This window comes from Sander lucioperca, chromosome 11 (genome assembly GCF_008315115.2).
Source record: "Sander lucioperca isolate FBNREF2018 chromosome 11, SLUC_FBN_1.2, whole genome shotgun sequence".
NCBI lineage: Eukaryota > Metazoa > Chordata > Actinopteri > Perciformes > Percidae > Sander > Sander lucioperca.
In genome coordinates this window covers 18,932,356-18,958,937 of record NC_050183.1, presented here as the reverse complement: position 1 = coordinate 18,958,937, position 26,582 = coordinate 18,932,356, and the positions used below count along the sequence as shown (strand labels likewise).

Genomic DNA, 26,582 nt, shown 5'->3' with positions numbered 1-26,582 from the left:
TTTAGCATACCTTAGCTAGCTACATATTGAGATTCAACGTTAATATGCAATAAACCTGATGAACTCATGAAATATGATGCATACCAGTAAACCTAAAATGCTACTTACACATTGATGCATGACTGAGTAATTATAATCTAAATATCTAATATCATATATAACAGTGTAAGTTTTCTGCATTATGTGACAAGTAATGCATTACTTTTTACTGGTAATTAAGTGTTTTTATATTGCAGTATTGCTACTTTTACTCAAGTAAAGAATCTGAATGCTTCCTCCACACATAAAATAATAAATACATATTTAAATGAAATAAATAAATGTATTTCTCACATAACCTGCTGTCTAACCATACAGATGATTATCTTTTGTGTTGAGGCTTTTAGCCAACATTCGTTGATATGATGGTGTATGGAAATTTATTTGTAGTTCCCACATCACTGCCAAATAGCATTTTCGAAAACAAAACAGCAACATATATTTTAGAAACAATAATGTCCCAGTTACTTGTTTTATTTGTGCATTTTTTTCTTGTCTGTCTCTCCGTCCCTTTCTCCTTTCTGATTGTCACCTGCCTGTTTTCCCTCTGTTTATCCACTTCCTCTCTGCACCTCTGTTTGAACTCCCTATAGTGCAGTGGTTCCTAACCTTTTTCCTTGGCGCCCCACCTACTTATGTCTAAGAAAAGCTGAGCCCCCCCTCTGAAACCAAAGTTGAGGTAACTTTCCCTTACTTTCTTTTTTGATACAAAGGAGTTATCAGCACTTTTAAGTTTCTCCGCCATGTTTCGTTCATAAAATAGTGATGCCGTGGCGGCAGGAAAAACGAGGATGATAGCAGCTAGCAGCTAGCAGCTGACCTGATGACAGCAGGGTCCCAGGTTAAGAGGTCCCGGAGGTTTGACCTACTAAGTAGCCTGCCTACAAGTTTAAGCGAGAACAAAAATATATAGTTTTTATACAGACTTTTGTATACATTATATATTCTAGTGTATTATCATAATTTGTTTAACATGTGCAAATATTTTTTTTTTTACCTCAACCTCAAACCAGATAAAGACTTGCGCCCCCCCTGTGATCTTTGCCGCCCCCCTTAGGGGTCCCCGGACCCCAGGTTCGGAACCACTGCTATAGTGTATCTGTGCTTGAACATCATGACTGACTTTGAGAGACAGAAGGAGGAGCAGCGGCGGGAGGTGGCAATCGCTATACCATTACAAGAAGTTGCCAACCCACACCCGCAGGAGGAGCAGCTGCCCTACCCGACCCTGGCCCCTGTAGCTGTCACCTGCTTAAAACCGTCCAGAAGACTCCGTAACTGGTGTCTGCAAGTGGCCTATAGCCCATATCCTTTCCTACTGCTTGAAGTTTAGCCTTGTCTGACACCAAAGACCAAATATGTGTTGTAATAATAATAATAATAATAATAATAATAATACAAACTTGTGTAGATATCATACCAATATATTTCTGAATGTATCTAGAGGACATACTCACCTGTCTAGCTGTGGCATATTACAACATTACAAGATTGTATAAATTGATTTGGTCATTATTAGTTATTGTGTCCCTGTGATTATAGTACGTAATCATCTATACTCTGTTGATGAATAATATGAATGAATGAATAAATATAATCTTATCCTATGTGTTTTGACCTTAACCTCTTCCTCCACATGGTTTGTGTATTTGACTGTAGCGATGATCCTCTTCAGGTGTGCAAGTTTGTCCTACTACAAGCCAGGTGAAATGAAGAGCACCATGCAAGAGGTTAGTGTGACCCTTGGTGTGGATTTTCCAAATCCTTGCAAATCCTTACTCTCAATGAAAACATACAAACAACATTGGTTAATACTGATGACCTCAATTTATATTATTGCAGTGTGGCTAGATATCTGTGCTGTGAATCTTTCATTGAATACATGGTATATTTTTGTGTGGAAAATGGTTGTCTAATTTTTAAACAGATTATATTTTTAACCGAAAGACTAAGGTTCAAGTTCAATAGGTTTCACTCCAGTCCTTCAGTTCTGGCCTGGTTGAGTCACTTTTCTGCTCTTGAAACAGGTCAACTGGGCCAAATGTTGGACAGAGAAAGTGGCCATATCACACCATATTTGAGATCACCTAAATTACATAACATAAAAGGCGAATGATAACCGATTGTATATAAAATACCTCTTTTATATACAATCAATTGAAAATGTCCCTCTGTATTGATGAGTAAACACAATAGTACTTTTGTATGTTAGAATTAGCATTGTTGTTTCTACTCTGTTTAACTGTATGTTTTTCTTTTATTGTGTATGGCCAGATAGTGGATGCCTTGATCTTTATCTACTTTATTGTGGAAATGCTCATCAAGATGATGGTCCTGGGAGTCTTTGGCTATAGAGGGAGTTACTTTAGCAACAACTGGAACAAGCTGGACTTCATCATCAACTGTGGAGAGTTAGTATTCCACAATGCCTTTCTGTTTTTTCTTCCATCTGCTGATAAACAACAGCAGTCACCTTAGGGAGACATCATATTTAATGTCTCAGTTTCTCCTGTGTTTAAAGACAACATACATAATAATTCACTCACAAATACAGCAAGGCTCTTAGTTTAAAACCAAAAAAAAACCCAAAACGTTTGGACAGCTTTGGTCAGACTGGCCTGACTTTTGCTTATATTTTAGAGAAGGAATTCCATTAAAAAAAAAGTTTTTTAACCGTCAGCATCTCATGGCTTGTTTATGAACAGTTTTCATATTTAGCATTATAATGCTGTACATTTTGATTTTTGTAAATGAAATAACACAAAATGAAACTGTTGTCCCTGTTTCTGTCTGCAACTGTCCCTTCAGGATGTTGGATTTTATCTTGGAAAACTGTGGCATCCACTTCCAGTTCTGTCAAGTGCTCTCTCCGTTGCGACTCATCAGCAGAGTACCAAGTAAGTCGACATTTCAACATTTTGCATTGGTCCTCAAAACTTAGTTTTCAGTGTTTCCAAACATACTACCTACAACAAGTGCAATATGTAGTCATTTTAATATTGATAATTTTATGAGTGAAAGCTTTCACTGTGAATCTTTCAACAGATGAGCACATGGTAGTCCTCCATCCAGATATCCGTTGTCATTCCGATCAAATTCACCTCAGCCAGAATGTAATTTAGCTGCTCAACCAGCTTTGTGCGTTTCTCTGTTGCCAGCTCACGGCACCGTTTTGACACAGTGGTGGGTGGGGTCAGGCAGGACGTCTTTCGCTGCCACTGAACCATATGTAGCACCGACGTTAAAGGGGTGATAGAATGATTATATAGGGTATTTCACACTGTTCCTTAAGGTCTCCTAATAGGGTATGTAAAATTGGTTGGGCTGAAAATTGCCCGAATGCTATTTTATTATATTAGGCCCTTAACTACCCTGTGAATATGGCTCTATTTGGAACAAGAGCTTTTCTTCCAAAAATGGTATGCTCATGAATATTTAGATTAGGGCTTTGACTTTTGCCCAAAAATCATATTCGAAGTTCGTTTGTTTATGAATATTAATATTCGAATATATTCGAATATTTATTAATAATATTTTGACCATTAAATGCCTTCAGTAAGGCTTATATTGGTTTCAAACTTCCTATATGTTCTGCCCACCAGAGGGCAGTGTATCAGTCAGTAGGTGTGCAATGATGTTGTTAGAAGAAAAACACACTGCCACCACTGTTTTTTTTTTTTAAATTAAAAGTCAGACCCTGGATTAAACACAAACAATATGCTTTCAACAGGAAGGTCGGATATTTCACCGTAGCCTACGTAAGTGGTCTGATGTTCATACTTTTGCGCTGGTGTGTGCGTCGAGCCGCGTGTGTGTGTGTGTGTTGTGAGAGAGTGACGGTGAGTAGCGACTCTATAGTCTTAGTGAGAGAAACAAAGTGTCTCCTCTGTTCTTTCTGACCACGGTGGGAAATCTGTAGCAGGAGAAGTTAACCCTCTCCTTGATTTTACGTTGTTTATGGAGAAGGAGAACCAGGAAATGAGTCGGGGGAAATGCGCTACCAAGCCGCGGCCGAGCGACGTGCGTCGCCGCGACGTGCGTCGCCGCGACGTGTTTACATTTTGAAATGCGTGAAAAAGCGTCGGAATCTGAATTGAAAACAAGGTTTACAAGCAAACACATTAACAAAAAAATAATGCCCATAACAGGTTCGAAATTCGAATATTAAGGGCTGCCTAATATTTGTTCGAATATCAATATTTTTTTTAATATTCGAATTATATTCGAATATCGAAGTTCGGCGTCAAAGCCCTAATTTAGATGAGCTGCGTGCTGATTGGTTTGAGTGAACCCCATAGAAACACATTGGAGACGAGACAGCAGGTCTCATATTTCAGACACTGCAAAGTTATACGTTGTTTGTCGGGCTATTTCGTTATTAAATTCACTTCTGAGACTTTTTTATGTGAGAAATCAACTATATAATGCTCAAATATGTCAATATGTCAGACTTTAGGACTACTACTTTTCTGGACTACTGGGGCTCGGGGCTCCGCGGAGCTGGCTGGCTGCCAGCTGCCGGCATAACTAGAGTATACTTAGTTTGAATTTCGTCACGCCACTTATATAACATATACCCAAAGGTCTTATAAAGCTAACAATGGTGTCCGATTTCAATTGAATGCATTTTTGTGAACATTAGCTAGGGATTTCGTTAGCTGCTACTGTCCCTTCAATCCTATGTGTACAGATCGCGGCTAGTTAGCTTCACTTTCGGCATAATTAAAGTGTATTTACAGTTTGAATTTCGTCACGCCACTTATATAACATCTACCCCAAGGTCTTATAAAGCTAACAATGGTGTCCGATTTCAATTTAATGCATTTTTGTGAACATTATGGATTTCGTTAGCTGCTACTGTCCCTTCAATCCTATGGGTAAAGATCGCGGCTAGCTGCAGGCCCTGGAGCTCCATCAGGGCCTCTGCATTTTGTAGTCCAGTAACCCAGAAACGGTGACTTTGCGCGGGTATGGAGCGCCGCTGGCTTCCCTTCGTGACGGAGATCCAGCTAGCTCACAGCGAGTCTATGAAGTAGGACACGCCGGGTGGTGAGGCAGCACCGGCCGCTTTCACGAAGCCCGCTGAGCTCCTGCTGAACTGCGACACACAGTCGGACAAAATTTGCAATTAGCCATCAATTTTCATAAAATGGCCCATATTTGACCTCTACATAGTTGATTTCACGCATAAAAAAGTCTCAGAAGTGAATTTATTAATTAATAATTAATTAAATAGCAGACCTCTGGAGATCTGCGTGACCTAGCTAGATTCAGAAGACTAAGCTGACCTCAGGTCAGTGGTGTAGCCTATGCAAATGTTGGGGCGTGACAGAGACTAGGAGTTGAGATGCTTACGTCAACTTTTAGCTTTGTTCAGATTCGCCCGTTTTCAGCGGCAGTTTCAAAATGTGAGATTTGCAGAGGATAGGGGTATCAATGGGATTTTGACATGTATGTCCTATTTAACCACGAACTGTCGTTATTCAACTATGACAAGGCAAAATCGGTTTTGCATTCTATCACCCCTTTAAAAAGCTGCTGGGCCAACTCAATGAATGAGTTATCGCGCTGATGTGACCGAGCCCGACCCGAACCCGAACATCATTTCTAAATATCTGTCCGAATCCATCCTCTAATAAGCATATATTTCAATGAGATGGCTAAAGATAGATTGATGTTGAACAGACAGACACAACTAGCCACATAAATTGTGAGTTCAAGTCCCAGAGGATAAAAGTATTATTAATCTGTACGTTATGCTGGCCAGTATAACCAGTATGTGTATGTAAGTGTACCTGTATGATCCAAGTTTACCATGTCAACAGAGTTTGAAACATGGTCAACTATCTGTCATGTATGTTTACTTTACACAAGTGAACAAGTCATGTGTGTGTGTGTGTGTGTGTGTGTGTGTGTGTGTGTTTGTTTGTTTGTTTGTTTGTTACAAAGTTTCAGTCAAAATAACTTCTGACGGCATCTTTTTGTGTACATCTGTGTAGGTATGCTGGATGTGGTGACAGTACTCTTAGGCATCGTGCCCATGCTAGCAAATGTTCTGGTCGTCTACATCTTCATCATACAAATCTTTGCCGTTGTGGGAGTCCAGCTGTGGGCGGGGCAGCTGCGCAACCGCTGCTTCCTGGGAGAGGACATTCCCACGTAAGGAAAATGCTTGTTCTGCTTTTGCAGTATTTGCATTTTATCTCTTCTCTCTGAGCTGCACTAACAATAACCAATTGTCAAATAATCTGCCAATTATTTTCTTGATTTATTGATTATAGTTTGGTCTATCAATTGTCAAGAAATTGTAAAAAAAAAATGCCCATGCTAATATCCCAGGACCAGAGGTGAATTTTTCAGAGAGCTTGTTTTTGCTGACCAACAGACAATATATATAGTAAATGTAGAAATAGAGTTAAAGCAATATCATGATATTGATAATAATGTGTTTCCTTTTTTAATGTATTAAAAGGCTTAGCAAGGCACTAACTAACATCAAATAATAATTATTGTCTGATATCTCACTGATATCAGGTTTTGGTATGTCTTCAAATTTCTCAATTATTTACTCTGTTGTATATGTATCATATATATGTATATGCATATATCAGTGTTGTAGTTGAGTCACCAACTGTTGAGTCTGAGTCAAGTCTCGAGTCCCCAGTGTTGTCCAAGACCGAGTCGAGACACCATTACCTGTTACACATAATTTAAACATAAAAGTAGTCGGTAACATCATCCAACTTCCGAGTCCTATTTCATGAATTTGAGTCCGATTTTATAAAATCCTTTTATAAAGTCCAAGTCATTAGTGCTGGAGTTCAAGTTGAGTCACATGTCCAGAGAATAGCGACTTGAGTCCGAGTCTTGGACTCAAGTACTCCATCACTGGCATATACAGTACTGTGCACAAGTCTTAGGCAAGTGTGGAAAAAATGCTGTAAACTAAGAATGCTTTCATAAATATAAATAATGATTGTTTATTTTTATCAATTTACAAAATGCAAAGTGAGCGACCATAAAAACATCTAAATCACATCAATATTTGGTGTTACTACCCTTAGCCTTCAAACCAGGATCAATTCTTATAGGTACACTTGCAAAAAGTCAGGGAACGTTGAGCATCGTAGACACAGTGGTCGGCCAAGGAAACGTTAGTGCAGCAGATGAAAAACACATCAAGCTTATTTCCCTTTGAAATCGGAAGATGTCCAGCAGTGCCATCAGCTCAGAACTGGCAGAAACCAGTGGGACCCAGGTACACCCATCTACTGTCCGGAGAAGTCTGGCCAGAAGTGGTCTTCATGGAAGAGTTGCAGCCAAAAAGCCACACCTCCGACATTGAAACAAGTGCTCAAAACAACTCAACTATGCACGAAAACATAGGAACTGGGGTGCAGAAAAATGGCTGCAGGTGCTCTGGACTGATGAGTCAAAATATTTGGCTGTAGCATAAGACAGGTTGTTCGCCGAAGGGCTGGAGAGCTGTACAATAATGAGTGTCTGCAGGCAACAGTGAAGCATGGTGGAGGTTCCTTGCAAGTTTGGGGCTGCATTTCTGCAAATGGAGTTGGAGATTTGGTCAGGATTAATGGTGTCCTCAATGCCGAGAAATACAGGCAGATACTTATCCATCATGCAATACCATCAGGGAGGCGTATGATTGGCCCCAAATGTATTCTGCAGCAGGACAACGACCCCAAACATCCAGCCAAGGTCATTGAGAACTATCTTCAGCGTAAAGAAGAACAAGAAGTCCTGGAAGTGATGGCATGGCCCCCACAGAGCCCTGATCTCAGCATCATCGAGTCTGTCTGGGATAACATGAAGAGACAGAAGGATTTGAGGAAGCCTACACCCATAGAAGATCTGTGGTTAGTTCTCCAAGATGTTTGGAATAACCTACCAGCCGAGTTCCTTCAAAAACTGTGTGCAAGTGTACCTAGAAGAATTGATGCTGTCTTGAAGGCAAAGGGTGGTCACACCAAATATAGATTTGATTTAGATTTATCTTCTGTCAGTTTACAGCATTTTTTCATACCTGCCTAAAACTTTTGCACAGTACTGTATGTGTATCAAATATAACATGACCCACTGTATGTACATTTTCTTTTTTTCAACACATAGCACAAAAAAACTGTCGTGAAATCTAGTAACCATGTCATGTCATGTCATGATGTCGAGTGTATTAATTTCTAGCGTGTAAAAACTGTTGTTCTTTTTTCTATCCAGAAAGTACAACGTGTCCTTAAATCCATATTACATGAACAAGTATGGTGAAAAACTCCCATTTATCTGTTCGCCTGATGGCAAGAGCGGGATGCAACGCTGCCATGATGTGCCACCTTACAACATAAATGGGGAAAACTGCTCATTGGCTGCTCACCACTATGCTTCAGCTGTAGATGAGCTTGTCTCTACGGTGGCTGGGGCCAGTGCTAACGCCTGTGTCAACTGGAACATGTACTACAATGTCTGTCGGCCCGGGGACCACAACCCTTACATGGGAACAATTAGCTTCGACAACATTGGCTACGCCTGGATAACCATATTCCAGGTAACAAGGGCTTTTACTGTACATGTTCAGAAACATTTTAACTAAACTTTTAACTAGGAGCTTATTAAAATGTTGCCACATAATAATCATTTATTTTTTGTCACTCTCTGTCTACCTCCAGGTTGTCTCACTGGAAGGATGGGCGGAGATCATGTTTTATGTTATTGATGCTCATTGTTGGTGGAGTGTTTTATTTTTTGTACTCGTCACTGTTGTGAGTAGCCACTTGTCTTTGTTTTAGTTAACAACCATAGTATTTGACCGTGTTCCTATGTCTCAAAAAACAACTTCAAAATTATGTTTTGGTATTCTTCCATACTGGTAAATCTGGGCTACATAATGATCTGTAACTCTGGTTTAATAATTTCAGTAGCAACTATAAAAATCCAACAGAGGCAGCAAAATACATTGAAACTACATTTTGATTTGGTCCTCAATATCAGTCCCAATGCTACACGCACTAATGTGGGTCTTTTTTTAAATAGACCCACGCCGAACCCCTGTAGCATTCAATGAACCTACAATCAATGAAACACACATTTTCACTGTAAGCCTGACTCGCTGCAGTTCTTAAAATAAACTGGAGAAAAAGCCATCTGTTAACTACAGATTTTAGTTAGATCCTCACATGTTTATGTAACACATTGTTTTACATACTCTGATGTAGAAAAATAAATAAAAGACAGACATAACCACCCTTAACTTGTCAACTTGAGTTGGGCCACTTGTAATGCTGTCATTTAGACAGAATTGTTTAAAAGCTTGTTGCGCTGCTCCTGAAACAGACTTATTGTTAACACTTAAATTAAGTAGCTAAATTAAATTGAGGGCAGTAATGGTTAAATCGATGGTACAATTATCTCAAAGCAGTTTTCGAACCCTTGCTCTAAATAGCAACTTGTTACTTTCCCACCAGATGGGCTCCTTTATCATGATGAACGTGTGTGCAGTCGTCATCGCCACCCAGTTCTCGGACAACATGAAACAAGAAACAGCAGAGCAGAGTGTCGGTGCTGTGGCTATCGCATGGCTCTATGGCAAGTTAACTGGATGGCTGCAGGGGATCTCCCGTAAATTCAACAGGTCAGTCACTGTATAAGATCTATATACAACCTGGACCAGTCTTTTAAAGTAGCACTTACAACACTTTGTTGTGTTTGTGGTCAGATTTGTAGTTTGCAGTAATATCTGTGTGTATAACGGTAGAAGATTATGTCAGATGCATTATTCCCTCATGCTCAGGATGAAAGTAGATATAAATGCTTTCTTATGTTGTAGTACATGTAGTACTCGTTCAGGCAAAAGTTGGAAGCCTCTAGGTAGAAAAATTGAATTTCACCTATGCCCCGAGTTTGAAGTTAAACGTTCTCTGATTAAATCTTCTTTGATATTATGGGGTTCCATGCTCTGAGCATGGAACAGTTGAGTTTGCATTAGTTAATTTGTGTTTCTCACAATTGGACACCAAAAATGTTGAGAGCCCATTCCTAAAAGATGCAGATTCAAAAGCAAACACACGTCACACGCATGGACATTACCAGAGCAAAACATGTCTTAATTTAACCTGACAATTGACAATTGTTATTCATGTCCTTTTACCGATAGACTTCATAACCAGGTGCATCCTCATGGCGGCAGCAGCAGGATTGATGACCCAGTGGTGAGACTAGTCAACAACTTTCTACAGAACCGCCAGCAGCAGCAGCATTGTTGCCTATGTTAACTGACTACCTTTCTGTGACAGATCTTTCAGGTCTGGAGACCATTCATGCAAAAACTTAAGAGGACTGTCAACAGTAAACTCTTCGACCGATTGATCATGTTTGCTGTTTTCCTCAATATTGTCACCATAGCCATAGAGCATCATGACCAGGTGAGGAGCAAAGTGTTTCTGTCTGCTTACTATTTGTCTACGTCTCTGAATTTAATTTCAGGTGTGTGAGGTGAATGATAGACTGAGCAATTAAAAGGTTCAAAGCTTAACAGCAGTGGTTTGATGATAGTATTTTGTTATGCTGGGGATTAACAAAGATGCTTTTTAAATTCTGCCCTAATCTTCCAACATTAAGAACCCCAAAGGGAATACTAGAATAGTAACTTTAACTAGCTTTATTTCTTTCCATCCTCTCTTCCTACAGCCTAAGAAGTTGACAGATATGTTACAGATCAGTAACATTGTCTTCACCATTATATTTGTTGTGGAGTTGGTCTTAAAGCTGCTGGCTCTCACGTGGACATACTTTAGGGACTGGAACAACATCTTTGACTTTGTCATTGTTATCATCAGGTAATTTGATCCCATGCAGTCTGACTTTATTGCTTTGTCCTGTAATACATGCCATTATTAAAATCCACATTATATCCCAATTTCCTTGTTTGGGGTTTGACTCTCATTGGAACCATGACACACAAAAACTGTTCAGGTATCACGCAAAATTCATTGTTTCTATTATACTTAACACGTAATACTTAACACGTAATACTGAGTCAGTGGACAACACTGACTCAGTATTGTGATACTAGTAACTTGTGTTAGTTTCAGACTAGATTAAGTAATATAGTGAACACAATATAACCTATAACCTCAACATACACTATATTAAAGACATGGTTGTTTGTGGTTTTCAGTTTGTGGGAGATAATATCTAACGCAGACGGCCGGTTGTCAGTTCTGCGTGCATTTCGTCTGCTGCGGTTTGTGAGGCTGCTTCACTTCCTCCCTTACCTGAAGAGACAACTGCTCGTGCTGAAGAGGACCATGAAAGAGGCATCCACACTCTGCATGCTACTGCTGTTTGTCATCTTTATTTTCAGGCATGTACACACACAAATCCTTCCTCCCCATGTGTCTGTCTGTAGACATCTAATCACAGCTAATTCCAAATGATGCTGTTCTATTACTATTATGATGATGATCACCCACAGGATGCATCTCAATGATTGTGCATGCATGTTCTTGGTACTCTGCAGTGTAATGGGTATGCACCTGTTTGGTGGTAAATATTACTACGAGACGCAGCACGGAGAAGTCATCGTTGAGCGAAAAAACTTTGACACCCTGCTCTGGGCCATGGTCACTGTGTTCCAGGTTAGTTTTTGACTTTATTATTCCATTCCATCATCATACAATTTGTGCCTCAATCTCTGTCTGTACTACTCTCTTTTAATAAATCTCTCAATCCAGATTCTGACTCAGGAGAACTGGAATCTGGTGATGTACAACGCCATGGCAACTACCTCCGAATGGGGCTGTAGCTACTTTGTTGTGGTCATTATATTGGGAAAACATGTTCTTCTCAATATACTTGTGGGCATAGTGGTTCAGAGTTTCCAGGCTAGGGTAAGGACCTCTATCTTAGTTTTCTCCAAGAGCTAGCTGTTTTACACCAAACGTGGCTTTTAAGTACGGCACACTCAAACACTTACACCTATGCCAAACTCTATTTCCTGTTGTTGCAGCATTTCTCAGGTATGGATCAAGACTCTTCTCGCCCTTCCTGTGAGTCTACCACTTCCACTCCGGAAATCTTGACCCCTGAAAACCCTGCACAGACAGATAACGATGACAGAAACGTAAGTTCCTAAGAGTGCAAACTGTGGTTTTAGAATCTATTGAGAGGTCTCTGAGATATAGTACTTGGTGGTGAGCGACTTGTTTGCTAATAGTTACAGTTTGGACACTTGAGGTGCTGTACTTGCTCAAACATACCCACCTTTGCTGTATTTCATGTTGACACAGGGCCCCTCAGGACCCAACCGAGGCCTCTCTCTCTCTGCTTGTTGGCCCAGCAGATTCAATGCGATTAACGCTGCTCCAGGAGAAGACTCTGCACCTACAGATACCAATGGGGACAATGTAAGTTCCTAATAGTGATAGTTTAAGAAGTCTGGTTTGGGACGTGAGAGTTTACAAGGTTTTACACACAAAAATGCAGCAGAAAGTGACATGATCAAAGCCACTTTGGTCTCTTTGCCTATATTCTGAGCAGCATTTTGCTGGTATACCACCCCTCTGTAATGTTGCTGGTGGTTCTTTTAAGTATTTTCTTCATGCTTCGGATAAAGAGAGCTGGCTGATGTGTAACTCTTCACCCATGCAGAGATGTTTGAACTTGATCCAGAAAACGGTCAGCTGGTGCAAAGAACATGAAGAGTGGTCGTTCTATGTGTTTTCTCCACAGAACAGGTAAGCCCCCCCCCCCCCACACACACACACACACACACACAAATTGCATTCTATGTGTTATGAAAAAGAATTACATTTACATGTAACTTGCAGAAACCATGTAACATGACATCTGATTGGATACATTTATATCTATACCAACGAGTTCAAGATGAGTCATCAAAATATTTTACTTTTTTACAGGAAGGGAAAGAGAGAGATTTTGATATAAAACACTCAAAAATGTTACTTTGATACATAAGTTGCATACAGTATGCCAAAAGACGACTGAAGGACTATTACAGGGACATTTCACTGTCTCTTTTATTCCCTTGGTTTTCCTCAGATGTTTAACTAACTGTAGCTATTTTAAGTGTGTGTACGTGTATGTGTGTGTGTGTGTGTGTGTGTGTGTTTGTGTTCAGGTTCCGCATCTGTTGTCAACGCCTGATCTCTCACAAGATGTTCGACTATATGGTTCTGGTCTTCATTCTCCTCAGCTGCATCACCATCGCTGTGGAGAGGCCTGAAATAAACCTTAAAAGCACGGTGAGACACCTACAATTATTGTTCCTCTGGAGAGGGATATACAGTAAACCCTTAACAAACAACCCTATCCTATCGGACACACACAAGCATTGTACGATAAATATTGACAGATGCACACACACAGTATGACCATACTACATGTAATCTGTGATGAGAGATGGCAAATGCAGTCACTGCAGACTTAGAAACACAAACTTACACAGTAAAGTTGGATGCTTTGCATTTCATGAAACAAATAATATGTAATGAGTTTGATTATTTGTGATACAAACAGGCACGTTAAAAAGGAATCTCACTCTTCCCTTTAGGAGCGTTGGATCCTGAATACGGCCGGTTACGTATTCTCTGCTGTCTTCTTTGTAGAGATGCTCTTTAAGGTAAACATCAGATTTTTGTAACCGTAGAGGTCTACTGTGAAATGGCGTTTATTATTAACTACAATGTTTTCTTTGTTCTAATGAATACAGTTACTTCATGGCTTCTGAGCTGTTGAATGAACTTTCCAACCCCTGCTGGGTTGAGATCAGATACGAAAAATAAAGACAGATGTATAAGAGAAGAGCTCACATTTATTTAACCGACACCCTGCCTTTGACAATTCTTATTATTATTTAGTTTAGTTATAATTTTGGACCAATCATTTTGTATCTTAAAATCTATTTTGTACGTCGGATTTTCAGGAGAATTTTAAAGAATCTGTAATACTGTATATTAAGTAATATGTTGGAATTGATGTGTTGTTACACCAGGTTATAGCTCTTGGTTTGCTGTTTGGGAAGGAGAGCTACTGCCGGTCTGCCTGGAATGCTGTGGATGGTTTTTTGGTGATTCTGTCTTTAGTCGACATCTTAATCTCTCTGGCCAGTACAAGTGGAAAACATGTGCTGGGCGTGCTCAAAGTTTTGCGCCTGCTACGCGCAATGCGCCCGCTGAGGTACATCATTAATTTGTGTGTGTGTACAGTACCGATGATTGTTTTCTGTTTGTGTGGGTTGATACCAGTGCTTATGTACGTATACTGTTTTTGTGTCAGCATCCCATCTTATTTCATATTTGGGTCAGTTTGTGTTTGTACGTACATTTGCTGGTTGTAACAAACATCGGTTTGTTTATGTTTGTGTGTTCCAGGGTGATCAAGCGAGCCCCAAAACTGAAGCTGGCTGTGGAAGCCCTTCTCGCCTCGGTTAAACCCATCGGGCACATCGTTCTTATTTGCTGCACCTTCCTCTTTTTCTATGCCATTCTTGGGGTGCAGGTACTGTGGGGATGCACACTCACACACCCACGGATGCACGCACACACACACACACACACACACACACACACAGCTTTCTTATACGCTGACTGACAATCAAGCTGTGGAAATTAACAACGTGACCCCTGGCCAGCACTCATAGTAAACACCTAGGAATTCACTCTTGTTATTCTTGGCATTGATAGTGACAGCTTTGATGCAGTTGGTAAAATAACACAACAGACACCCTGTCTCTGTCTTTTTCTTACACAAACACTGTAGTTGTTCAAAGGGAAGTTCTTCTACTGTGTGGGTCAGGACACAAGAAACATCACCAACAAGACTGAATGTCTGTCGGCCAACTATCGCTGGGAACGAAAGGTGTACAAGGTATGGACTAACGCACAGAGGATGAGACAGGGAGAGGGATGTAGGATGGATAGGAAAAGATTAGCATTCATGCCAGCATGTCCAAAAACAAATTAACTAGGTAGAAACTAGGAATTAAATAGATTCATCATGCTATTGCCATATTTTCAATTTAAAACAGAGGACTGAATGTTTATTGAGACATTGTACATTTAAAACAGTTTACATACGGTGAATCTGCGTACTGTGTGTTATTTACTGTTCCCTCGCCCTCAATAGGTTTTTCATCCAGAAGCAGGTTTTTGCAGACGTGATCACAGGGGTTTTGTTTTTGGGACAACATTGGATCACTTGTTGAGACTACTAAATATGCATCTGCTTTTGAAAACCACAGATTATTACAGAGAGAGAATTGTTTGCTAACATCGCACTAGCCAACGTGTTTGACTTTATGTTTGTTAGTTAGCATAATATCTCAAAAACTGCTTATCAGATTGCAGTAAAATTTGGCTTAATTTTCCCAGGTTCCTTGGTTCTCGCCTTCTTGGTACACACAATGTCATTTAATCGTCACCCAATATGGTTCATTTACCATATTAACCATTTTCGACTAACTGTAATGAATGTGTATTCTGTAACTAAACTTGAGAGCTAATTATATTAGGACCTGGATAATCACTTTGTGTTGACTTAACAGTTATTTCTGTTTCCCATTCAGGCTCTGCAGTCCTTGTTTGTAATGTACTCTAAGGATGGCTGGGTGAACATTATGTATGATGGCCTGGATGCTGTGGGAGTAGATGAACAGGTATTTTTGCTGGCAATGTGCCTGATTTATACTGTTTTACACTGTTATGTACATTGGAAAGGAAGCGAGAGATATTAAACGCAGGGGCTGTTTTGCCCTCTTAAGATGGCAGTGTAATAAATTTGTTCTTTATTTTTCATTTCTTATACACAAGAAAATAAAATCTGATCTCTCTTTTCTTCTCTTCTCCTCTCAGCCTGTAACGAACTACAACGAATGGATGCTTGTTTATTTCATCACCTTCATGATTATGAGCTTCTTTCTCCTCGACATGTTTATTGGTGTAATGGTGGAGACCTTCCACCAGTGTCAGCAGGATAAAAAAAAAGCAGCTTTACAAGCGTTACCACAAGAGGCCGAAGTATCACAGGACCAGTGCGAGGGTAAGGAGAATTAAGTAGGTTGTTAGTGATCTATTTTTCCAAGCATCACATTTCAGAGTCTACTGTAAAAAATGAAACTGAAAGCCTGGTTAGGTCACGCAAACAGTGGCTGATCACAAAGGTTTGATGCATGTATTGGGACAGGTCGTGTACAGTCATCAGAGCTGTATTGTTATAAACAGCTGAGAGCTGCAGCTGGAAATAATGTTGATGAGAGTGACGAGAATGAATCAAAACAAAGTTAATTAGCTGAAAGATGTTAAAATGCTGCTTAGACTTTAGGGGAACTGCAGTATTGTTTGATAATTATCTGTGGGTGCATCACAACAAGCGACTCCTTTCACATACACACATTTGATCATTTTTTTGGGCATTTTTAGGCTTCTATTTTCACAGGACAGATGAAGACATGAAAGGGGAGAGAGAGGGCGAATGACATGCAGCAAAGGGCCGCGGGTCGGAGCCGAAACCCGCAACCGCTGCGTCAAGGAGTAAACCTCTATCAGGGGTGTGATTCTTCGGAAATCCGGCTTTTCCGACCTGAAAATGAAGCTCTCGTAAATCATGCAAATCCGCAAATTTTTCGGGTCGGGGGTATTGGTAAACATAATGACCGGTCACTGCTGGCAACGTTTTTTGTGCCTCTGACTCATGTCTTCATATCACTCCACAAGTGGTCCATTAATTTGTCACGATGTAACTTCATTCAAAGCAGAGCTCCACCAAAGAGCCTGCAATCGTTGCGGAAGGTTATTTGAATACGAATTTTGGACGTGTGGGGGCGAACTCTCTTCTTACATACCTGCAAACTAGCTTTTCGGTGAAAATTGCCGTTTTGAATGGGAAAATGTCATCCACGTGAATCGTTTTTCGTGTTTTTTTTTTTTAGATCAACTTTTTATTGTTTTATATTTTTGAACAGACAAATACAACTGAACAAGGTGCTCCTTTTCAAAAAAAAAAAAAATTATATATATATATATATATACACACACACACAAAACGGTGCTATATATTATATATATATAGCACCGTTTTAAAAGTATCGTTTTAGCACCGGGAAAATGTTGTTTTCCCTTTGGGGGGGAGTGTCACCTTTTTCAGCCCTTCTGAGTTTGCAGTTATGTTCTTAACTGAAGCCGTCTTTCTGCTGTGCGCCATTCACGTAGTAGTTTTACACTATGTAGGTTAAACTCTGCAATTAATCCACGGTTCACATGTATGTATGAACTGTGGTGGTCCGTTACGCTGTAGGCTATATTCAACATCACTGATTAAGTAGCCTAAGTCAATCCTACATTTTTCAACTTGGGAGCAAAACATGCTCCTTGGGGGAAAAAAGTTACCATAAAGCCCTGTTCATGCTAATTAAACAACTGGACCTTGGGGTAAAGTGTTGTTGTATCCGGCCCATGTCCCGGATGTGAAAGCCCCCTTACTGGACTACTAAATATAATAATATTCCATTATATTTTGTATTTTGAATTGTTACCAGCCATCAGAATTTTGTGATTTCCTTGCAATAAATATTGACATTTTTACCATAAATTGGTGCCTAAAAATGTATCAGAATGCAGGAATTGAAGTCTTTTACCCTCAGACCCCAGACCCCCTCCCCCCCACTGCTTTGTGTGTTCCCGCAAAGACAAATTCTGAGCAAGGAAAAACCCTGAAGTATAATCACAGACAGCCATAAAAAACATGTGCGTGCGTGCGGTGCAAAGAAGAGAGAATGGGAGAAGGAAGTTTGTGTGAGGTGGACCTGGTCACCACAGACCCAAATCTTCTCAGCTGTTGCTACTGTCATATGCTGCACTGTCTCTTCATGTGGCACATTATTTATATTATAACAAGGTAATGCAATGTGTAATCAAGTGATGACTGATTAACAGTAATGTAAATGCTAAATGCCGTAATATCTGTTGATACTACAACAATGCAAAGTGTAGGCTCTTAACCTTGCAGTTTTGCACATATCATGTAAGACTCAATTTCTCCATTTCTTTGCAAAAAACTCTCCAGAAAAATGTCTTTTTTCATTAATGATTACTTTAATTGAATTTGGGGTGTTTCATTCAATTTTATAGCATTTGAAAAGAAAATGGGGGGGGGGGCTGCTGTCGCAGCGTCATGGGTGCAGCGTATATTTTTTTGCTTTTTTGTCCTTTGCCAATCACACCTATTCTCTATATATGTGCGCCTGCTCTACCAACCGAGCTATAACCCAGCCACGATTTTGATCATATCATATTTGATCTAAATGTTTTGAGTGTTTGTTACAAATTTCTCTCCCTTTCTCTGTCTGTGTTTATCTGCATATGTGTGTGTGTGTGTGTTTTGTGTGTGTGTGTGCGCGCGTAGACATGCATGTTTCAGAGTCTGAGCAGATTCCATATTACGAACATTACTCCTCTACTCGTCGGTCTATCCACACTTTTTGTACCAGTAACTTCCTGGAACTCTTCATGGCTGCCATAATTTTCCTCAGTGTCTTAATGATGGCTTTCCAACATTATGATCAACCTCCGGTAAATGCACACACACACACACACACACACACACACACACACACACACACACACACACACACACACACACACACAGAGAACATCTTATAACTGATACCAAAAACAAATTTGCATTGACTGTGTGAGGGGATAGAAATAAACCTCTGTGTGTGTGTGTGTGTGTGTTTGTGTGTTTAGTATGTAGAGAAGATTACAGACTATTCCTACTATGTGTTCACCGTCATCCTGATCATCGAAGTCCTGCTAAAGCTTGTGGCGTTTGGCTTACTGAGGTTCATACAAAGCAGGTAACACACTAGAATAAGTGAGAATTGAATGTCCTTATTTGCTTTTGAATGTTGGTATTGCTGGTGCCTAAAGTGTTGCATGACTTTGTCTGTATGTGTTTAGATGGAATCTGCTGGACATTGCTGTCGTTTTGATTTCCATAATCAGTATTATTTTACAAGAGATGGATATGTCAGACTCAATTCCCATTAATCCCAGCATCCTTAGAGTCTGTAGAGTACTCAGACTAGCACAAGGTATACACATACACACACTCGACAAAGGGAAATCTTTTTAGCTGTAAAGGTATCTTTAGGTGTCAAATGTCTAATTCAGTGTGTGTGTGTGTGTGTGTGTGTGTGTGTGTGTGTGTGTGTGTGTGTGTGTGTGTGTGTGTGTATGCTCATATACAAAGTTATTCACACAACTCCTGTGTCTCACTTCAGTGCTGAAGGCCAAAAAGATACGAGTTCTGCTGAAAACCATTATCAAGACGCTGTCACAGGTAAAACACTTTTTGTCCGATTCATTATAAACATAAAGTGACTATGAATGATTTTGTTTGCAGTATGCAGATTGTGACCATAATGTATCTGTTTATGCCCTGTTTGCAGTTAGTGTTTTTTTATTAAATTTGCATTTAAAGGAATATTTGACAGTGCTTTACAACTAAGGGTGTGACCGAAATTAAGTCACAATCTCCAACTTCGAATTAAAAAATGGAATCGTCGATGCTGCCACGCCCCCATGTCATGTCCAGTCGGCTTGCCAAGCGGAAAATAACACACGTGTTGAAGTGCTGTGAGTCAACTTCCTCTAATTTAGCTAGAGCCAGTCAAAAGATAGCATGGAAACTACAGATGCAGGAGACCCATCGACAGAACTTGAAACCCCTCTTTCACGGTGTGGAAGTATTTTGGATTTCCAGTGAGTTATGTTGACAATGTTCGCGTTGTCGACAAAAAAGCTACAGTTTGCAAGCTCTGCTATGTGCGTGTAACATATTCTTCCACTGGCAGCACGACTAACATGGCAGCTGTATTCTCAGTAACGTAACAATCTGCTAGAAACAGGTTTGCTTTAAACTGCTAAAATAGCAGTGATAGGCAGCACAGTTTGACATAGTTATCAATGCCGTTAGCATCATGGCTAACACTTTTGTTTTTGCTAGCACCGTTAGCCTTTAAACAGAGCTGCTTCAATACACTTGTTAGATAATTGTTTCATTACAGAGCTCTCTGTTGATTTGTGTTTGTCACTGTGTGCTCGTGGTGGAAAATGAATGTAAACAGACAGTGGCGTGTCGGAAATGCAATGCGCTGGGACGTAGGTCCCCTTCGAGGCCAGGCTAATGTTGGTAGTCCCTCTAGTGGACAGAACGTGTAACAACAACCACATGCTTATAGTGGCATTGACAATGCATAAGCCTCAGTAGTGTAGTACATATTAATAACAGGCTGCATTTGAGCATTAAATCTTCGAATATTATTCAAATAATGGCATAGCAACCTGTGCTTTAAAAAAAATGTGACCTTAGAATCGAAAATTTAAGCGAATCGAGGATTTGTAGAATCGTGACACCCCTATTTGCAACTAAACAGACACATTAAAGGGGTGATAGAATGATTGTATAGGGCATTTCACACTGTTCCTTAAGGTCTCCTAATAGGGTATGTAACATTGATTGGGCTGAAAACTGCCCGGTTGCTATTTTATGGGCCCTTATGCATCCCTGTGTTTTGGCCCTATTTGGAACGAGAGCTTTTCTTCCAAACATGGTATGCTCATGAATATTTTGATGAGCTGCGTGCTGATTGGTTGAGGAACCACATACAGATACATTGGAGACGAGACAGCAGGTCTCATATTTCAGACACTGAAATGTTTCGTTACTAAATTCACTTCTGAGACTTTTTTACTGACGTCAAAAGGCCTGGCGCGCCAGGATTTGAGGTGCGCGAGCAGAGGGCGCGCACCACTCTATTTTTTTCAGCGGCGCACGACAAAATGGAAACGGGGCCTGAACGAGTTCGCCGACAACCGAATGCCAGGACTCTCGGAGTGACTGCAGGTCTCTCTTGTAAACTTACTGGGTTAAGATGAGTTCTTTTATGGTGAATGAAAGGCTTGATCCGACGAAGTAGGTCATCGAATTAAATCAAAGCATTGCCAGTTCTGCCGTTGTTTACCTTTTTCTTCTTCTTCTAGTCCTTAGAAATAGCAAAGTCGGTAGCCTTTCCTCATTAGCGCCACCTCTGTTAAGGAGAATAATGCAGAAAGACTGCAACTAGTGTCGCGACCACCACGCGCGAGTATAAACAGTTACGGCGATCCCATGACGTCACATTTGCACGCGCCAGGTTGGGAACGGCCAGCGTACTGAACGTTTAAGTGTCTTGCTCAGGGACACATTGGTTGATGTATCGCAGTGCAATCGAACTCAGGTCTCCCACACCAAAGGCATGTGTCATATCCACTGTGCCATCACCACCCCGGCATGGCATGTCTGTATTGATAGCCTGTCTCAAAAAAAGGCTTGTAGTTCCATCAAGTTGAGGTACATAAAGTTTGCTGTGTGGAGGATCTAATAGGCATTTTGATTTCAGGTTGGAAATATTTGTCTACTTTTTGCATTCTTCTTCTTCGTCTACGCTGCGCTGGGAGTGGAGCTCTTTGGCAGGCTAGGTCAGTCACACTACTAGCATAACATACACATACATCTAAAGGATTTTATTTGAAAATTAAACAACATGTCCATGGTGCATAAAAATCACTTCTGTATGTCTGTGTTGTTTGCCTCTGTGTCAATCAGAATGCACCGAAGATAACGTTTGCCTGGGTTTACATCGATACACCAACTTTAAACACTTTGGGATGGCCCTGCTCACGCTCTACCAAGTGTGCACCGGAGACAACTGGAGCGGGATTATGGCAGTATGTCCACACTCATGCATGCAGATACACACCAGCTCTATACATTTATTATACCCAAACCACTGAGAAAGCACTTTTATATGAGATAATCAATAACCCGCAATTGCAAGCATTGAATTTGAGGGCTGGTATCCCGCTGATACCATGGCAACTTGCCAACAAAATGCCATATTTAAATCAATTAAAATATATTATTTGTTCAGTTTAATACTGATGCATTCATTTGGAACTGCAAACACCTTCATCATGGGTGTCTGGTTACACTGTCCAGGTATTCTGAATGTGACCTTCCAGCCAATGAGAGAGGGATCACTCTACAGTGTGATGTGATGGACGATGTGCTGGGTTGTTTAAAAGTGTGTGATATGTTCTACTAGTTGGAGTTTGTATTCAGTGCACAGCATGAGGTTTGAAGTCCAAGTCCCTATTTCTCCATTAAAGAAACGTTGTGTTTATTTTATGGATCTAGGATATTCTAATATGTTTCCATTCATTTTCTGGGAAGTGTCCTGGAAAGAATCTTTTCTAAGTTTGGTTCTAATTATAGGAAAGATGGAGACAGTGTTCAGTTGGTACACTGATTTATTTCAGTTAAATGCTTTAGTGTAACATCGGGAGTGTTTTAGTCACAGCAGGAAATTATTAGTAAATTACAGACCCATTAAATAAAGTGTTGCAATAATGTTGTATCCCAACTTATAAGAAGTTGTTTGTTTTGTTTATTTTCTGAATGTTTTAATAGACATATTTTAAGTTTCTTATTGTCAGATTTAACGGTTACCGGTCAAGATTTCAGAGTAAGAAAGATTTTGTAATGGTGCCTCAGTCTTTGTGCCTCTTTTTTCATTTCTGAATCTTGATCTGTGCTTCTCAAGGACACATTGAGGCAATGCCGTCCAAACGATGATGGCTGTTTGAGCTACTTGTACTGGGTCTCTCCGATCTACTTCTCCACTTTTGTGGTTATGGCCCAGTTTGTGCTGGTAAACCTGGTGGTGGCAGCGATCATGCAAGCACTGGAGGACAGCCACGAGGTACAGTTCTTACAAATGCACAGACCAAGAAAGCACACAAACATATAGCCATCAGTTAATAACAACAGCTGTATAGCTTTGTTTTACGGGTCTGTAATGCCCCTTACATTTTCTGGGCCCTTACATGACAACAAGATGCGTTTTCAACTCAGACATTGTTTAAATTCACCTACCCTGTTAGCTGCTAGCTGCCGTCTGGGATGAGTGAGTGTGTTCAGCCAGGCTTCAGTAATAATCATCACGCAGCAGTTCTGTGTGTATTTGTAGCATATATATCCATTTTGTGTGCGATCCATCTGGCGTTGGTGAATAGTAGTCTCTGCAGTGGCGAACTGTGTGTTAGTTGCCTTAGCCAGGCTAGCAGGCCCAACCGGCATCCTTCTACTTCCTTCCCGCCTTCCCCACCTGCCGCGGCCGACAACAATCCACGGGCGCCCGCTGGTCTGGTGGATGTCCTCCAGAGGACAGTTCATGCTTTCGCGGCAAAATTTTTGCGGCGAAAAAAGTTTATTTCCCCCTCAAAAATAGGTAATTGAGCACTGTAGTGGTTATGATCATATCAGTGACTATGTAACTACATTGAAACGGGCCAAATGATGCCTGTTTCTTGTAAAGTAATGGCGTTTTTCCATTACATGGTACCTGCTCGACTCGCCTCGACTCTACTTGCCTCGACTCGACACACTGTGCGTCCGTTTTCCATTGCAGATTTTAGTACCGCCTCAGCGTGGCTGGTCGTTATGCCGTATCGATGCACACATCAGCGCACAAGTATAAACATCAGGCCACTTGAGTTTGTTTTACAGTTCTGTGGAGGCTCCACGCAGAGCTTTCGCCGTAGCCTGTGCAGCCTATGTAAAAGTGGCCTGATGTTTATACTTGTGCGCTGGTGTGTGCGTGGAGCCGGCCATGTGCGTGTGTAGTTAGGCTACGGCGAAAGCTCTGCCGGAGCCTCCGCAGAACTGTAAACAAGCGGCTCCGCAGTAAACTACTGTGACCTAACGCGACACACACACAGAACGTCGAAGGTGTGTGTTGCCAGAAAACACATTTTGTTTCAAATTATGCTGGAGGCAGCAAAAAAAACCAGCTGGCTAACTGTTTAAAAATAGCGGGTTTGTTCAGGACACCCCCGTCTGTCGCTTTCACGTCAGCTTTTTGGCTCGCCTCAGCTCGCTTGGAACCTCGACTGAGGAGGTACTAAAAAAAGTACCTGTTAGCAGGTACCAGGTACTTTTTTTCGTAATGGAAAACCAAAAAAGGCGAGTAGAGTCGAGGCGAGTCGAGCTGGTACCATGTAATGGAAAAGCGCCATAACAGTGTTACAGAAGGCTAGCTCTAGCTCCATAGTTACCTTACTCCAAGCTTCTTCCCTTGTGAACACCTCCGCTCTTCACTCTTCACACACTACGCTCCGATCTGCACACTGCTGTTTACCTTTTCCTGCTACAGCTGAATTCCCGCGGGACTTCAGCGCAAGACTACAGTCAGCCTTCTGTAACGCTGTTACTTTACAAGAAACAGGCATCATTTGGCCCGTTTCCATGTAGTTACATAGTCACTGATATGATCATAACCACTACAGTGCTCAATTACCTATTTTTGAGGGGGAAATAAACTTTTTTCGCCGCAAAAATTTCACCGCAAAAGCATGAACTGTCCTCTGGAGGACATCCACCAGACCAGCAGGCGCCCGTGGATTGTTGTCGGCCGCGGCAGGCGGGGAAGGCGGGGAGGAAGTATAAGGATGCCGGTTGGGCCTGCTAGCCTGGCTAAGGCAACTAACACACAGTTCGCCACTGCAGAGACTACTATTCACCAACGCCAGATGGATCGCACACAAAATGGATATATATGCTACAAATACACACAGAACTGCTGCGTGATGATTATTACCGAAGCCTGGCTGAACACACTCACTCATCCCAGACGGCAGATAGCAGCTAACAGGGTAGGTGAATTTAAACAATGTCTGAGTTGAAAACGCATCTTGTCGTCATGTAAGGGCCCTGTTCATGTTGCAGAGACATTTTAATTGCATTTTGTGTCTGTTAAGAGGCACAAAGGCACTCTTTATCTTATGCCCCCAAAACTGCTGTTCTAGCTAAGTGGGAGCCCTCGGCATTAGCTGCAGCAGCTCCATGTTGCTAGCACCGTTTCGGCTCGTTTCTTTTGCTATCGACAGTACTCACATACGTATAGCGATCAAGATTAACGTAAAAATTGCCCAGAGTTCTCCTTTAAGTGCATTCAGTTGATTATCAAGAGTAACAGGGACGCTGATTTTTGAAATGTAATTGATCAAACTGACCCTGTACAAACTCAAACCGGCTAAATCCTAAACTTCTAAAAACAGTTACAAGACAAGATTCTGCAAAATTGAACATAATAGTAATGTTAATGATAATAATAAACCATCTTTGATTTCTTATTTTGAGATTGAAATACAATTAAGTAATAGAAGAATATTTTAATGTTTCAGAACAAACCTACTAATGTCTGTCTCCCCCTGGAGGAGGAAGAAGAACTGGAGCGTGAGCGGGCCACGCTGTCTTCAGGCCAGAGTGTCGGAGCCAGATGCAGCCACAGCAACTCCGAGGGATCCTCAGAGTAGAGTTTAGATTCTCGGCCCAAGCCCGACCCGAGCCAGACTGGACCTCGGGTCGGGCTCGGGCCGTTATTTTCCGCCACATCCTCGGGCCGGGCCGGACCCTTGATCAAGCAATTTTTATTTATTTATTTACTTATTATCCTATTTGGGTGGGGAGAAAGCCATGCCATAATCAGAAATATTATAAATATATATATAGGCTATATAAAAGTAACAAATGTGTAGCCTACAAAAGTTAGGCTGCAGTTACAAAATGCAGCACTTCATGCGCGGAGTCTCCTCCTCTCGCACGCATCACACCGGGAGCTTGAAGATGTAAAGAAAAAAAGAAAAACAGGAGAATTAACTTTGAGAAAGTGTGGAGGAAAGTCGGAGGTATGGAAGCAGTTTAAACAAGTCGTGGGCAGTGACAACAATATGTTGTTCATCATTGTTTCTTTTTTTTTTTTTACGTTTCTTCATTCAGATCCATTTGCGATCCGTTCCATTCTAAACAAACAGCGCAGTTTACAGGCTTCGTCCTTGTTGTATTATTCTAAACAGATTTCTGTAGTTCAAACAACTCTGAATTGTAGTTGAGAACGTCAGTTATAACGGCCCACCTATTAAAAAAATTGTCGGGTTTAAATCGGGCTCGGGCTCATAATTACAGTTAATGTGTCGGGCCGGGCCGGGCTCGGACGCAACGTGCTCGGGCTCGGGCAGGTTCGGGCTTGATTTTTTGGGCCGATCTAAGCTCTACCTCAGAGTGACAGACAGACCTAAATTTTGTTATAAGCAGTTGTTCTTGTGTTCATGTGTTCTTTTGTTTGTACGCCACGTTTGCTTTTGATGGCTGTTTTTATTTTAATAAAAGTTGATTAGAGATGTACTTATTTTGATGTAATATGTAAATAAGATAGCAAATATGTGTATATTGTATTGAGGTTTTTATCCATATTGGCAAAAATTCAACATTGCTTGGTTAATGTTGAAGTCTGACATAGAGCTGGGCAATTAACCAAAAATACAATACACTGTTAACGAGTAATCGACAGACACTAATTTTGCTCTTTTTGAAATGTTAGGTAAACATTTTTTTAAATCTTTCTCTTTAATAAAAAC

At 40.8% G+C, this 26,582-nt stretch overlaps 1 protein-coding gene across 3 annotated transcripts; it reads left to right on the top strand.

Moving 5' to 3' along the window:
- Positions 1-1,065: 1,065 nt before the first annotated feature.
- Positions 1,066-25,534, top strand: LOC116038179 (voltage-dependent T-type calcium channel subunit alpha-1H-like). Of its 3 annotated transcripts, none has more exons than XM_031282396.2 (32): positions 1,066-1,344; positions 1,676-1,769; positions 2,314-2,450; positions 2,848-2,936; positions 6,039-6,198; positions 8,272-8,596; positions 8,718-8,810; positions 9,513-9,679; positions 10,202-10,256; positions 10,341-10,469; positions 10,735-10,883; positions 11,225-11,410; positions 11,567-11,684; positions 11,781-11,936; positions 12,056-12,169; positions 12,336-12,452; positions 12,697-12,782; positions 13,187-13,310; positions 13,619-13,687; positions 14,060-14,244; positions 14,439-14,565; positions 14,827-14,934; positions 15,632-15,721; positions 15,918-16,104; positions 18,466-18,632; positions 18,810-18,919; positions 19,023-19,156; positions 19,346-19,404; positions 21,506-21,584; positions 21,712-21,833; positions 22,709-22,867; positions 25,383-25,534. In XM_031282396.2, exons 1-32 carry the CDS (start codon positions 1,154-1,156, stop codon positions 25,479-25,481), a joined length of 4,185 nt encoding a protein of 1,394 aa, XP_031138256.1. In that variant the 5' UTR covers positions 1,066-1,153; the 3' UTR covers positions 25,482-25,534. The 3 variants fall into 3 exon arrangements, with proteins under 3 accessions (XP_031138256.1, XP_031138253.1, XP_031138254.1); XM_031282393.2 differs by having other exon boundaries at positions 1,067-1,344; positions 25,350-25,534; XM_031282394.2 differs by having other exon boundaries at positions 1,068-1,344; positions 18,481-18,632; positions 25,350-25,534.
- Positions 25,535-26,582: the final 1,048 nt, after the last annotated feature.

Excerpts from the sequence above, each read along its gene's own strand:
- LOC116038179 (XM_031282393.2), top strand. The coding sequence starts at position 1,154 with ATGACTGACTTTGAGAGACAGAAGGAGGAGCAGCGGCGGGAGGTGGCA. Across the intron at positions 1,770-2,313 it reads TGAAGAGCACCATGCAAGAG|ATAGTGGATGCCTTGATCTT; the intron begins GTTAGTGTGACC and ends GTGTATGGCCAG. Across the intron at positions 22,868-25,349 it reads CACTGGAGGACAGCCACGAG|AACAAACCTACTAATGTCTG; the intron begins GTACAGTTCTTA and ends TTAATGTTTCAG.